Source organism: Chiloscyllium plagiosum, unplaced genomic scaffold (genome assembly GCF_037043375.1).
Source record: "Chiloscyllium plagiosum isolate Xiang-an unplaced genomic scaffold, Cpla_swu_hap1 HiC_scaffold_24, whole genome shotgun sequence".
Taxonomy (NCBI): Eukaryota; Metazoa; Chordata; class Chondrichthyes; order Orectolobiformes; family Hemiscylliidae; genus Chiloscyllium; species Chiloscyllium plagiosum.
This window is the reverse complement of record NW_028270162.1, coordinates 1,398,527-1,414,418: the sequence shown is the minus strand read 5'-3', so window position 1 is coordinate 1,414,418 and position 15,892 is coordinate 1,398,527. Positions and strand designations below refer to the sequence as shown.

Here is a 15,892-nt window from a genome sequence, read left to right as displayed (position 1 = left end):
TCTCTCTCTTTCTCTCTCTCTCTTTCTCTCTCTCTCTTTCTTTCTCTCTCTCTGTGTAAACTCTGATCCCACCTCATCCTTCTAAACTCCATCAAGTACAGTCTGAGTCCTCAATTGCTTCTCATATGACAAACCTTCTTCCCAGGATCATTCTTGTAAGCCTCCTCTGGATCCCTGTGACACCAGTACATCCTTCCTTTGATATGGGGTCAAAACCACTCTCATTGTTACAAGTGCAGTCCGACCAGAGCCTTCTACAGCCTCAACTCTGTTCTTGTATACTAGCTCTCTTGAAGTGAATGCAAAGATTACATTTTACTACTTAACTGCCAACTGCATGTTAACCTTATGAGAATCCTGAACCTGGATTCCTAAGTTCCTTTGTGCTTCATATTTTTGAAACTTCTCCCTTTTGGAAAATAGTCGAGAATGTGTTGCTGGAAAAAATAGAGCAGGTCAGGCAGCATCCGAGGAGCAGGATAATTTACATTTCGGGCATAAATTCCTCGGATGCTGCCTGACCTGCTGTGCTTTACCAGCAAGACACTCTTGACTCTGATCTCCAGCATCTGCAGTCCTTACTTTCTCCCCATTTGAAAAATAGTCTACAACTCTATTCTTCCCACAAAGTGCATTAGCTCACACTTTCCCACATTGTGTTCCACTTCTTTCCCACTCTTCTATACTGTCCAAGTCCTTCTGCATCCTCCCTGCTTCCACAAAACTACCCGTCTATCCACCTATCTTTGTGTCATCTATAAACTTAGCAACGATGCCCTCGGTTCCTTCTTCCAGATCGTTAATGTACAACGTGAATAGTTGTGGTCCCAACGCTGAGCCTTGTGGAACTCCACTAGTCACCGGCTGCCATCCTGAAAAAGACTTGTTTATCCCTACCCTCTGCCTTTGCCAGTCAGCCAATCCTCTATCCATGCCGCTACTTTGCCTCTAACAACATGGGGTCTTATATTATTTAGCTGCCTCCTGTGCGGTACCTTGTCAAAGTCGTTCTGAAAATCCACTTGCTCTCCTTTTTCTAACTTGCTCATTACCTCCTCAAAAATTCTAACATATTTATCAGGCATGACCTCCCCTTGACGAAGCAGTGCTGACTCAGCCTTATTTTACAATGCACTTCAAGAATTCTGCGGTCTCGCCTTTAATAACGGCTTCTGTCAATCTTGCCAACGATTGAGGTTAGACTAACCAGCCTATAGTTTCCAATCTTCTGCCCTTCTTAAAAGGGGATGTTAGATTAGCCATTTTCCAATCCTCTGGGACCCTCCCTGACTCCAGTAATTCCTGAAAGATCATCAGTGCCTCTACAATCTCTTTCTGGCCATTCAATGAGATATTGACTCATCTTCATCTTCACTCGTAATCCTCAACTTCTGTTTTCTGCCTTTTCCCGATAACTCTTGCTTCCCTGGCTGATTACAATTCTGTCCATCTGGTCTGGGTGATTTATCCATCTTCAGATCATTCAGCTTCCCCAGCACCACCTCCATGATGGCCACTGTGCCCTCTGTGCCCTGAATCTTTTAAAATTCTAGTATGCTATTGGTGTCTTTGATTACGCAAAACTGATGCGCAGTACCTATTCAGTTCCTCTGCCATTTCTTTATTCCCCATCACTACCTCTCCAGCCTCATTTTCTAGCAGTCTAACATCCACTCTTATCTCTGTATTATTTTTTAATGATTTGGAGTTGCCGGTGTTGGACAAAGTTAAAAATCGCACAACACCAGGTTATAGTCCAACAGGTTTAATTGGAAGCACACTAGCTTTTGGAGCGCTGCTCCTTCATCAGGGGCAACCTGTTGGACTATAACCTCGTGATGTGTGATTATTATTTTTTAGATATCTTACAAAAAGTCATCTTTTAGATTATTAGCCAGCTTATTCTCATATTTCATCTTCTGCTTCCTTATTGCTTTTTTTCATTCTCCTCTGCTGGTTTTTAAAGGTTTCCCACTAATCTTCACAACATTTTTCTTTGGCTTTTATGTTGTCACTGACTTCCCTGGTCAGCCATGTTCTTCTTTTCCCTCCCTTAGTATGTTTATGGACAAGAAAAGACTTGCAATAGGGTTATGGTTAGCACTCTGGGCTGGATGATAAGCCGTTGAAAGACTGTCCTTATCACAGGAATTTATTGGTGTCTAAACGGAGTGGCATTTCTCTGTATTAGCATGATCAGACCATGCGAGCGAGCTTTGTCAGTGTTTGGCTGCCATTCTGTCTGACCATAAGGCAGGAGCAGAAGTAGGTCATTTGGCCCATCATGGCTCCTCCACCATTCAATGAGATCCTGACTTGTCTTATAATCCTCAACCCCACTTACCTGCCATATCTCCATAACTCTTGCTTCCCTTACTGATTGCAATTCTGTCTATCTCAGCCTTCAATATTCTTAAAATCCCTGATTCGATAGCCTCTTGTAGTAAAGAATGCAATAGATTCACATCCTTCTTAGGGAGGAACATATCCATGACTCCTTGAAGGTAGTTAAGGCGGTGAAGAAGGTATATGGGATACTTGCCTTTATTAGCAGGGGCATGAAATACAAGAGTAGTGAGGTTATGCTGGAATTGTACAAAAAGATGAATAGGCTGGAGTATTGTGTGCGGTTCTGGTCACTATAGGAGGGATGTGATTGCACTGGAGAACATAGAGGAGATTCACTGGGCTATGAGATCTAAGCTATGAAGCAACATTGTATAGACTGAGGGTGTTCACCCTGGAGCGGTGAAGGTTGAGAGGAGACTGATAGAGGTGCACAATATTTTGTGGGACAGAGATGGGCTGGTTTGAAAAGCACTTCTTTCCAGCAGTAGCAGGGTCAGTAGCTAGGGGTCACTAATTTTGAGGTACGGGATAGAAGGATAAAAGGAGAGTTAAGGACCAGTATTTTCAATCAGCTGGTGGACAGAGTCTGGAACTGGCTGGTTGAGTCAGAAGCTCTCATCATGTTTAAATAGTGTTTTGATATTCAGTCAAACCACCAGAGCCTCCAGGTCTATGGGCCATGAACTAAACAATGCGGTTAATGTAGTCAGGTCTTTGTTGGCTCGTGTGCCCAAGTGCCCTGGGATTGGAAAATAGCTTTCTCTTTGATCTGAACACTTTCATTGTTCAGTTCTTCTTTCAAATTGGATTTAGTTTTTGGTGGAACATAAACAGGATCTTGGCAGAATTGAATTCATCATGTTTTTTCACTTAGACACTGCTTTTGAATGAGCTGCAATGTGATTTAGAATTGATTAGTTATGGGCAGAGTTGAGAAAAGAGATTCTAGGAACATTTTCAGTTCCTGTTTAATTTGAACATGTGCTTTTTCTCCTTATCCATGTTGTCATGGTGATAAAATAAGATGATTCAACAGCTTCTGCTGTAAAGGCTCTTTTGTTATAAGTTTATGAATTCTTCAGAAAGTCTAATGTTATTACATGCTCTGTGTTCTTGATCAGTACTGTATTGCTGACATTAAATTAAACTGGACTAAATGCACAGCACTGCCTATTGCTCGTGAAGACCGTGTATTTATTTGTGCTTTGCCATGCCCTTGGGATGGCCCCCCCCCCCCCCACACACACACACACACACACACACACACACACACACACACACACACACACTTCACCCTTTCAGAGAGCTGGGTATTTGGCAGTGCAGTCAGCACGGGCCTAGGATAATTTCTGCTTTGTCTAGCCCTGACCAAGTGGGATGCAGTACTTCCCTCTGGATTCGAATGGTCTGCTGCACTCTGGCCCAGCTCCATAAGTTGTGGTCATATTAGAACAGAAGACTAATTATTTCCTCCTTTATTTCAGGCTATTTGCTGCAAGAAATTAAGAAAGCTGATATCTCTCTGATGGACAGTGATGTAAATCCTGTTGCACCTCTACCGAAGCATGTTTTAAAAATACAAGTAAGTTCTGATTGGATATGGTGCTTTGTGGGTGGACTGCTTACAATGTACTGTTTATTCCATCTCTCACTTTTGTTTGGCAACTCAGTCAAGTCAAGAGGAAACCGAGATGTGGGGCCACTGGCCCATTGGTGTTAGTAAACGGCATCTGGTGCTCACAGTTATTAGACTTCCCTCCTGTAGCCAGCAGCATTGAGGATGGTGGTCAGAATGACGAGATTTTATTCTCCTTTTGCAAAATCTTTGCACCATAACAATTCAGTGATTCTGTAGAAAGAGGCCATTCAGCCCATTGTGTCGTCTTCATTTTTTTCAAATGAGCATCATGTCTTGATACTATCCTCCTTTTTTTCTCAAACTGTGCATTTGCATTTCCTCTTTAATATCTGAACTGAACCTGCCTTCACCACACTTCCAGGAAGTGTATTCCAGACTCACTGAATTTGGTATATGCAAATTCATCATGTTTCCCCCTCTCACTCACTTCTTCTGGAAATCACTTTATATCTGTGTCCTCTCATTTTTGATCTGTTATGAATGGGAATGGTTTCTCCCTTTTTACTCTGTCCATGCCTCTCATGATTTTGAAACTTTCTATCAAATTTCCTCTTTTCCTTCTCCTATCCAAAGAAAACAGTCCCAGCCTGTGATTCCTGTCCAGAAACGGTCCCAGCCTCCAATTTCTGTTCAGAATTCTAGTTTCTTGTCCCTGGGGAACTGTTCTTGTAAACATTCTCTCCATTTTTGAACATGCATTCATATTCTTCCTGTAGTCCAGGACTGTGCACACAATTCCAGCTGAAGTTTAAGTAGTATCTCGATCTGAAAAAGAGTCTATCAGATTTGAAATGTTAACTGAGTTTCTCTCTCCACAGATGCTCCAGACCTCCTGAGTTTCTCCAGCACTTTGTTTGAATTTCAGATTTCCAGCATACACAATACTTCACTTTTATTTGAGTGTGTTATGCAAGTTCAGCATGACGTCCCTGCCTGTGATTGGACTCAATGCCCTGATTAATAATTGCAAGAATACTATATGCTTCATTTACCTTCATGTTGTCTCCAGCTGTCCTGCCTTCTTTAATGATTTAGGGGTACACACACATCCAGGTCTCTCTGCGCATGCAAACCCTTTAGAAAAGTACCTTCTTTTTATCCCATTTCTCCATGGTTTATTGACCAAAAATGTATCACTTCACCCTTAAAGTCATAGTCATATAGCAAGGAAACAGACCCTTCCGTCCAATTCATCTAAGCCGACCAGACATCCAAATCTGACCTTGTCCCATTTGCCAGCATCTGTATTGAACTTCACATGCTACCTATCTGCCTACTCCATCAACTTGTTATAGAGTCATAGAGATGTACAGCATGGAAACAGACCCATCGGTTCAATGCGTCCATGCCGACCAGCTATCCCAACCCAGTCTAGTTCCACCTGCCAGCACCCGGCCCATATCCCTCCAAACCCTTCCTATTCATATACCCATCCAAATGCCTCTTAAATGTTGCAATTGTACCAGCCTCCACCACTTCATCTGGCAGCTAATTCCATACACATACCACCCTCTGTGTGAAAAGGTTGCCCCGTAGGTCTCTTTTATATCTTTCCCCTCTCACCCGAAACCTGTGCCCTCTAGTTCTGGACTCCCCCTCCCCAGGGAAAAGACTTTGCCTATTTACCCTATCCACACCCCTCATAATTTTGTAAACCTATATAAGGTCACCCCTCAGCCTCTGATGCTCCAGGGAAAATAGCCCCTGCATGTTCAGCCTCTCCCTATAGCTCAAATCCTTCAACCCTGGCAACATCCTTGTAAGTCTTTTCTGAACCATTTCAAGTTTCACAACATTTTTCCAATAGGAAGGAGACCAGAATTGCACGCAATATTCCAACAGTGGCCTAACCAATGTCCTGTACAGCCGCACCATGACCTTCCAACTCCTGTACTCAATACTTTGACCAATAAAGGAAAGCATACCAAATGCTGCCTTCCCTATTCTATCTACCTACGACTCCACTTTCAAGGAGCTATGAACCTGCACTCCAAGGTCTCTTTGTTCAGCAACACTCCTTAGTCTGTGCTTTAAACCTGAAATATTTGTTTTTAGCCAGTGTACACATAAAAGACAGACACAATTTAGGAATAAAATGAAATAACAAAACTGGCCAGTTTACTTAAATGGCTTTCTTTTATGATGCATTGTTTTCCAAACATAGCTGTGAATTTCTGGGTTGTTTTTCTGAAATGTTGATCAGGGTCACCTCCTCAGTTCACCCAGATAAAGGCAACGACACTTCTAACTCAGCTTTCCTCTCCTTGAGCTTCTGGCAGCCAGTGTGGGAGATTAGGCGGGGAGCTTTCAAATCTTCTTACTGTCTCAGTAGCAGCCCAGAACTATCTCACAGAAAACATAGTTCAAAAGAAAACTTTGATTAAGTTCCACCCCGATCAACTGATCAACACTTCCCACAGCTTCAAGTACCATTCTGCTTGAACATAGAGTCTTTTCCAGACTTGCTGGAACCAATTACAAGTACTGTTAGTAGCCAACTGCTGCTGTTTGTTTAAACACAGTACCCATCCCAGGGTCGCAATGTCTGTTAGAATTCTTTTAATAAAGAAACAGTGTACAATTAACCACCAGGCCTGGCCTAACAAACAAACAAAGCTTGTTTGGTCTGTTCTTTTCCTTTTACACAAGCTGTCCCAAAGTCCACAAATAATTTCCAGCTCTAAGTTCAAAATTAATAAAACAATAAAAATTAAGATACTGAAAAGTCAGTGAGGGTTTGAACATAATGCCCTGTCTATGTCTCATTGTTAACATTTCCAGTCATTGGACACATTTCCCCCATTCAGGTTTTTAAAATCTTACAAAAAACCTCAAATAAAGCTTCCTTAATCATCCATTGGAAAAAGCTAAGTTTTTTGAGTCTTTCTTCGTAATTCCCATTCTTACCATTTAATTGTATTGTATCTGCATCCCTGCTGATGTCCTGAATAAATCCCACATCCTAGGAGAAAGTGAGGACTGCAGATGCTGGGGAGTCAAGTTGAAAAGCGTGGCTCTGGAAAAGCACAGCCAGTCAGGCAGCAACTGAGGAGTAGGAGAATTGACTTTCCTGCTCCTTTGGATGCTGCCTGAGCTGCTGTGCTTTCCAATGCCACCCTTTTCGACACTAAATCCCACATGCTCTTAACTTGTCCTATAAGTCACTCCTTTCATTATATTTAAATAGTTGTTGTGGTTCTGTTCGCCGAGCTGGAAATTTTTGTTGCAAACGTTTCGTCCCCTGTCTAGGTGACATCCTCAGTGCTTGGGAGCCTCCTGTGAAGCGCTTCTGTGGTGTTTTCTCCGGCATTTATAGTGGCCTGTCCCTGCCGCTTCCGGTTGTCAGTTTCAGTTGTCCGCTGTAGTGGCCGGTATATTGGGTCCAGGTCGATGTGTTTGTTGATGGAGTTTGTGGATGAGTGCCATGCTTCTAGGAATTCCCTGGCTGTTCTTTGTTTGGCTTGCCCTATAATGGTAGTGTTGTCCCAGTCGAATTCATGTTGCTTGTCGTCTGCGTGTGTGGCTACTAAGGATAGCTGGTGGTGGCGTTTCGTGGCTAGTTGATGTTCATGGATGCGGATCGTTAGCTGTCTTCCTGTTTGTCCTATATAGTGTTTTGTGCAGTCCTTGCATGGGATTTTGTACACTATATTAGTTTTGCTCATGCTGGGTATCGGGTCCTTCGTTCTGGTGAGTTGTTGTCTGAGGGTGGCTGTTGGTTTGTGTGCTGTTATAAATCCTAGTGGTCGCAGTAGTCTGGCTGTCAGTTCTGAAATGCTCCTGATGTATGGTAGTGTGGCTAGTCCTTTGGGTTGCGGCATGTCCTCGTTCCGTTGTCTTTCTCTTAGGCATCTGTTGATGAAATTGCGCGGGTATCCATTTTTGGCGAATACCTTGTACAGATACCCGCGCAATTTCATCAACAGATGCCTAAGAGAAAGACAACGGAACGAGGACATGCCGCAACCCAAAGGACTAGCCACACTACCATACATCAGGAGCATTTCAGAACTGACAGCCAGACTACTGCGACCACTAGGACTTATAACAGCACACAAACCAACAGCCACCCTCAGACAACAACTCACCAGAACGAAGGACCCGATACCCAGCATGAGCAAAACTAATGTAGTGTACAAAATCCCATGCAAGGACTGCACCTGAAACCTATATCCTATGGCTCCTCCATCTCAGAGAAAAGACAATATTTAACTATCCAATCCATGCCCCTTGTTATTTTATAAACCTCTATAAGGTCACCCCTCAGCCTCCGGCGCTTCAAGGAGAACAGTCTAGCCTATTCAACCTCTCCCTATAGCTCAAATCCTCCAACCCTGGCAACAATCTTATAAATCTTTTCTGATCCCTTTCAAGTTTCATAGCATCTTTCTGATAAGAAGGAGACCAGAATTGCATGCAATATTCCAACAGTGGTCGAACCAATGTCCTGTACAGCCACAACATGACCTCCCAACTCCTGTATTCAATACTCTGACCAATAAAGGAAAGCATACCAATTGCCGCCTTCACTATCCTATCTACCTGCGACTCCATTTTCAAGGATGGATCTTCCAAAATGCATCACCTCGCATTTTCCTGGATTGAACTCCATCTGCCATTTCTCCGTCCAACTCTCCAATCTATCTATATTCTGCTGCATTCTCTGACAGTCCCCTTCACTATCTGCTATTCCACCAATTTTAGTGACATCTGCAAACTTGCCATTCAGACCACTCATACCTTCCTCCAGATCAATATATATATATATATCACAAACAACAGAACGGATCCCTGTGGAATCCTGCTGGTCAAAGTTTTCCAATTTGAGAAACTCTCTTTCACAACTACTGTCTGCCTCCTGTTGCCCAGCTAGTTCTTCTTCCATCTAGCTAGTACACCCTGGACCCCATGCGACTTCACTTTCTCCATCAGCCTACCATGGGGAACCTCATCAAATGTCCATGTAAATGACATCTACAGCCCTTCTCTCTTCCATTAGCTTTCTCACTTCCTCAAAGAATTCTATTAATTTGGTAAGACATGACCTTCCCTGCACAAAACCATGCTGCTTATCACTGATAAGCCCATTTTCTTCCAAATGTAAATAGATCTATCCCTCAGTATTTTCTCCAGCTTCCCTACCAGTGACGACAGGCTCACAGGTCTGTAATTACCTAGATTACCCTCCTTAAACAAGGGGACAACATTAGCAATTCTCCGGCCCTCCAGGACCTCATCTGTGTTCAAGGATGCTGCAGAGATATCTGTTAAAGCCCCAGCTATTTCCTCTTTCGCTTCCCTCTGTAATCTGGGATAGATCCCACCCTCACCTTGGGGACTTGTCCACCTTAATGCTTTTTAGAATACCCAACACTTTCTCCCTCCTTATGCTGATTTTGACCTCGAATAATCAAAAGTCTATGCCTAAGCTCAACATTCGCCATGACCCTCTCTTCGGTGAATACCGACACAAAGTAGATATTAAGAATCTCGCCCATTTTCTCTAACTCCACGCATAACCTTTCTCCTTTGTCCTTGAGTGGGCCAACCCGTTCTCTAATTACACTCTTGTTCCTTATATACAAATAAAAGGCTTTAGGATTTTCCTTAACCCTGTTTGCTAAAGATATTTCATGAATGCTTTTAACCTTCTTTATTCCTTGTTTCAGATTGGTCCTACATTACTGATATTCTTTCAAAGCTTCATCTGCTTCCTTTTTCCTCATAGCTAGTCTCACAATTTCACCTGTCATCCACGGTTCCCTAATCTTGCCATTTCTATTCCTCACTTTCACAGGGGCATGTCTGTCCTGCACTCTAATTAACCTCTCCTTAGAAGCCTTCCATATATCCAATGTGGATTTACCTTCAAACAGCTGCTCCGGATCCACATTCCCAGCTCATACTAAATTCTGCTAAAGTTGGCCTTCCTCCAGTTTAGCACTTTTCCTTTAGGACCACTGTGATCTTTTCCAGGAGTATTCTAAAATTAACAGAATTGTGATCACTATTCCCAAAGTAATCACCGACTAAAACCTCACCCACCTGACCGGGCTCATTCCCCAACACCAGGTCCAGTATTGCCCCTTCCTGAGTTGGACTATTTATATACTGCTCTAGAAAACCTTCCTGGATGCTCCATACAAATTCTGCTCCATCTAACTTCTAACACTAAGTGAATCCCAGTCAATATTGGGATAATTAAAATCTCCCATCACCGCCAATCTGTTGCCCCTACATTTTTCCATAGTCTGTTTACATATTTGTACCTCTATCTCACGGTCACTGTTGGGAGGCCTGTAGTACAGCTCCAACATTGTTACAGCACCCTTCCTATTTCTGAGCTGTGCCCATATTGCCTCACTGCTCGAGTCCTCCATAGCATAGCTGTGATATCCTCTCTGACCAGTAAAGCAACTCCTCCACTCCTTTTACTTCCCTCTCTGTCCCGCCTGAAGCATTGATATCCTGGGATATTTAGTTGCTAATCTTGCCCTTCCCTCAACCAAGCCTCAGTAGTAGCATTATCGTCATACTCCCAAGTATTAATCCAAGCCCCAAGTTCATCTGCCTTACCTACTACACATCTCGTATTAAAACAAATGCACCTCAGACCACCTGTCCCTTTGTGTTCATCATTTACTCTTTGCTTACTCTTCCCCTTAGTCACGCTGACTTCATTACTTAGTTCCTTAAAGGCTTTAGTTACTATGTCTTTACTGCCCACTAACCTCATTTCATTCCAGCCTGGCCCTGGTATAGACCGTCCAACTTGTAATAGTCCCACCTCCCCCAGAACAGGTCCCAATGTCCCAAACATCGAGCCCCTCCCTCTTACACCAGCTATCAATCCACTCATTCAACCTGCCTATTTTTTCATTTCTACTGTGACTAGCACATGGCACTGGTAGCAATCCTGAGAATTACTATCTCTGAGGTCCTTTTTAACTTGGCTCCTAACTACCTAAATTCTGCTTGTAGGACCTCATCCTGTTTTTTTTTACCTATATCACTGGTGCCTGTATGCACCATGACAGCTGGCTGTTCACCTTCTCCCTTCAGAATTTTCTGCAGCCGATCTGAGACATCCCTGACCTGTGCACGTGGGAGGCAACATACCATTTGGGAGTCTCGTTTTCGACCACAGAACCACCTATCCACTCCCCTTACAATTGAATCCCCTGTGACTATAGCCTTCCACTCTTTTTGCAGCCCTTCTCTACACCAGAGCCAGCCACGGTGCCATGAACCTGGCTACTGCTGCCTTCCTCTGGTGAGCCATCTCCCCCAACAGTATCCAAAACGGTTTTGGAAGGAGATGATCGCAGGGGACACCTACACTGCCTTCCTGCTCTTTCTCTGCCTTTTGGTCACCCATTCCCTTTCTCCCTCAGCAATCCTAATCTGCAGTGTGAACAATTCACTAAACGTGCTATCCACAACCATCTTAGCATCACGGATGCTCCAGCCGCAGCTCCAGAGCCGTCATGCGGTTGAACAAGAGCTGCAGCTGGACACACCTCCTGCATGTGAAGGAGTCAGGGACCTCAGCCACGTCCCTGAGCTCCCACATTGAGCAAGAGGAGCATAACACAGGTCTGATTTATCCTGCCATTTTTAACCTTAAGCTTAACTTAGTCCAACTATAATATCAAATAATCAGTAAATGAAATGAAACATTTTTTTTTTTACCAATCACACTACTTACCAGCACACGATAAAAAGAAAAGCCTTACCTTATCAATTAGTTAGAGGCAGCGGGCGGGTGGGTGACACGACCCGTGTAGTGTCTCTGGTTCAGCCGCAGCCCAAATATATCAGTTCACTCACCTTCCCAGAGCACAATTGACTCCCACTCAGCTCCTCCCTCTCGCTGCTCCCGCTGCTGCTGCAAAATGGAGGCCACTGATTCCATGAGGGAAGTATTTAAATGGGAAATTTACCTTTCCAGCAGCCCCTGGTCCTCGCTTTCACTGCTCCTGCTGCTGCAAAATAGTGATTTGTGAGGATTTTGCCAGGACTGGAAGGTGCAGCCATGTAGAAAGACTGGATAGGCTGGGGTCGTTCTTGGAGTAGAGGATGCTGAGGGGAGATTTGATTGAGATGTTCAAAATTGGGAGGGACCTGGAAAGAGTGATGGTAAGAGTGTTTAAACACTAACAGAATGGTAGATGACTCATGGGGCATGGTTTTCAAGTGATTATCAGAACGGATGAAAGGGAAGTGGGAACTCGCTGTGTGCAAGAATAATAGAGGCAGATACTCTTAACTAATTTAACAGATACCTAGAGATGCCCCTCAAGTGCTGCAATATGCAGGCAATGGGCCAATGCTAAGAAATGAGATTACGCTGAAGTCACATTACAGTTTTCCTTTCTGTTTATCCCTGATGCTGGTATTGACATTGAGTCATGGAGATGTACACTTTGGAAACAGACCCTTCAGTCCAACTTGTCCATGCTGACAAGATATCTCAATCTAATCTAGTCCCATTTGCCAGCACTTGGCCCTTCCTATCATATACCCATCCAGATGCCTTTTAAATGTTGTAATTATATGAGCCTCCTCCACTTCCTCTGGCAGTTTATTCCATACACACACCACCATTTGCATGAAAAAGTTGCCCCTTAGGTGCCTTTTAAATTTTTCACCTCTCACCCTAAACCCATGTAATATATTTCTGGATTCCCCCAGCCCATTTACCCTATCCATGCCCTTCATGATTTTATAAACCTCTATAAGGTCACCCCTCAGCCTCCAATGCTCCAGGGAAAACAGGTCCAGCCTATTCACCTCTCCCTCTAGCTGAAACCCTCCAACCGTGGCAACATCCTTGTAAATCTTTTCTGAACTCTTTCAAGTCTCACAACATCCTTCTGATAGCAGGGAGACCAGAATTGCATGCAGTGTTCCAAAAGTGGCCGAACAAATTAGATTACTTACAGTATGGAAACAGGCCCTTCGGCCCAACAAGTCCACACTGACCCGCCGAAGCGTAACCCACCCATTCCCGTACATTTGCCCCTTTACCTAACACTACTGGCAATTTAGCATGGCCAATTCACCTGACGTGCACATCTTTGGACTGTGGGAGGAAACCGGAGCACCCGGAGGAAACCCATGCAGACACGGGGAGAATGTGCAAACTCCACACAGTCAGTCGCCTGAGTCGGGAATTGAACCCGAGTCTCTGGCGCTGTGAGGCAGCAGTGCTAGCCACCGTGCCACCCACAAATGTCCTGTACAGCTGCAACATGACCTCCCAACTCCTGTACTCGATACTCTGACCAATAAAGGAAAGCATACCAAACGCCTCCTTCGATATTCTACTATGCTATCTATCTGCAACTCCATTTTCAAGGAACAAGGAACATGCACTCCAAGATCTCATTGTTCAGCAACACTCCCTAGGACCTTACCATTAAGTGTACAAGTCCTGCTCTGATTTGCTTTTCCAAAATGTAGCAGCTCAGATTAATCCAAGTTAAACTCCATTTGCTACTCCTCAGCCCATTGGCCCATCTGATCAAGATCTCGTTGTAATCTGAGGTAACCTACTTCGCTGTCCACTACACCTCCAATTTTGGTGTTCTCTGCAAATTTGCTAACTATGTTGTTCCATTCAGATCTGAAAGTATTTTATTTGTTCCGTAAGCAACTTGCTATTCAGTTTAATGTCCTAATTTATTCATAAAGGTTTCAATACATGTAAAGATACACAATGATTATATGATGTTTCTGAAAGTAAGGCTAACATTCCCTGCTGGTCAAGGAGTAGGAAGTCAGCTTTGTGAAATGAACGGGAGTTTGGACTTGAATGCCCAGAGTCCAGGAGATAGTGTAAGGTATTTCTGGAGACGCTGCTTCCTTATGTGTGGCTGTTTTTGTTTCTTTAAAGGAGCAGCTTCAACAGCTGGAAGCGGAGCTGAAAGAAGTGACAAAAAACAAAGAGACTCTAAAGAGAAATTATTTAGAGCTGACTGAATACAGTCACATGCTGAGAGTAACACAGAACTTTGTCAAAAGGGCTTCTGAGGTGAGTGAACATGAGGAATTCAGACTGTTTCATTGTTGCATGCCAGAAAGTTTTGTTGTGTCATTTGTGTTGGGACTTTTTGTTTAACTTTTCAAATGTAGGAATTTAACTTCTAAAGAAGTTGTCATAGATTCATACAGTACAAAAGAGGCCCTTTAGCCCATCAAGACTGTATTGACCAAACTACTGTAAATCTGTTAGTCCCACTTTGCAGCACTTGGCCTATAGCCTTGAATATTATAAAACATAGAATTGCAGATGCTGAAGTTTTGAAACAAAGCAGAAATTGCTTGAGAATCTTAGCAACTCTGGCAGAATCTGTGGAGAGAGAAAAATAGAGTTAACATTTCAAGTCTGGTGATGCTTCATCAGTTCTGAAGATTGGTCACTAGACTTGAAACGTTAACTCTACTTTTTCTGCACACATGCTGCCAGACCTGCCAAGTTCCTCCAGCAATTTCTATTTTTGCCTTGGAATATTGCAACATTTCAAGTACTCGTCCAAGTACTTTTCAAAGGTTATGAGGCTTCCCACCTAGTTCACCATCCTCTGGGTGAAAAAAAACATTTTCCTCAAATTCCCTGTCAACCTCCTGCCTTTCACCTGAAAATTATACCCCTTTATTATTAACCCTTCGACTAAGGGGAACAGCTGCTTCCTATGCACCTGTCAAAAAACAATACAGCATAGGAAAAGACCCTTTAGCCCACCAAGCCTGCATTGATATATTTTGCCCTTCTATACTAAAACTGTTTTTATTTACAGGATCCGTATCCCTCTAATCCTTTCCTATTCATGTATTCATCCAGGTGCTTCTTGAATGCTGCTATTGTATCTGTTTCCACCACCTCCTCTGGCAATACATTCCAGGTGCTCACCACCCTTTGTGTGAAAAACTTGCTTCATACATCACTTTTAACATTCCCCCTCTGCACCTGAATTCACCTTGGGGAAAAAGCCTCATACTTTCCACTCTATCCATGGCATTCACAATCTTATAAACTTTTATCAGGTCGCCCCTCAACCTCCTGCATACCAATGGGGAAAAAAAACCCAGTCTACCCAACCTTTCTTCATAGCTAAAATCCCCATACCAGGCAACATCCTGGTAAACCTTTTCTGTACACGCTCCAAAGCATCCACATCCTTCTGGTAATGTGGTGACCAGACTGTACACAATATTCCAAGTGTGGCCTAACTAAAGTTCTATAAAGCTGCAGCATGACTTGTCTATCCTTATATTCAATGCCCCTTCCAATGAAGGCAAGCATGCCGCAGGCCCTTTTTACTCCCTCAACTACCTGAGCTGCCACGTTCAGTGATTTGTGGACCAGCACATCCAGATCCCTCTGCATAGCGATACTCTAAGCGTTCTGCCATTCACTGTATAATTTTCACCGGTACTTGACCTTTCAAAATGCATCACCTTACATTTGTCTGGAAGAAACTCCATCTTCCATTTTACTGCCCAAGCCTCCAACTGATCTATATCCTGCTGCATCCTCTGACAATACTCCTCACTATCCATAACTCCACCAATCTTTATATCATCTGCAAACTTATTTATTAGACCAGTTACGTTTTCCTCCAAATCATTTATGTAGATCATAAACAGCAGAGGTCCCAGCACTGATCCTTGTGGAACACATCTAGGCACAACCCTCCATTCCAAAAGGCATCCTTCCACCACTCCCCTCTATTTCCTATGACTAAGTTCTGTATCCATTTTGCCAGGTCACCCCTGAAACCATGTGACTTCCATCTTTTGTACCAGGCTGACATGAGGGACCTTGTCAAAGGCTTTACTGAAGTCAATATAGACAACATAATGACTTTTCCCACATCAATCATCTTTGTCATTTCCTCA

General features: G+C 43.4%; 1 protein-coding gene across 4 annotated transcripts in view; it reads left to right on the top strand.

Annotated features, from left to right (window-relative positions):
- LOC122551019 (V-type proton ATPase 116 kDa subunit a 2-like) overlaps positions 1–15,892 on the top strand; it is an 88,885-nt gene that overhangs the window by 13,296 nt on the left and 59,697 nt on the right. For all 4 annotated transcript variants that reach the window (XR_015761230.1, XM_087999814.1, XM_087999816.1 and 1 more), the window contains exons 2-3: positions 3,834–3,931; positions 13,887–14,024. Coding sequence is in view for 3 of the 4 variants with exons in the window: in XM_087999814.1 (XP_087855940.1) it covers positions 3,875–3,931; positions 13,887–14,024 (195 nt within the window). In the remaining variant the exon portion in view is untranslated. The remainder of the gene's footprint in view (positions 1–3,833; positions 3,932–13,886; positions 14,025–15,892) is intronic.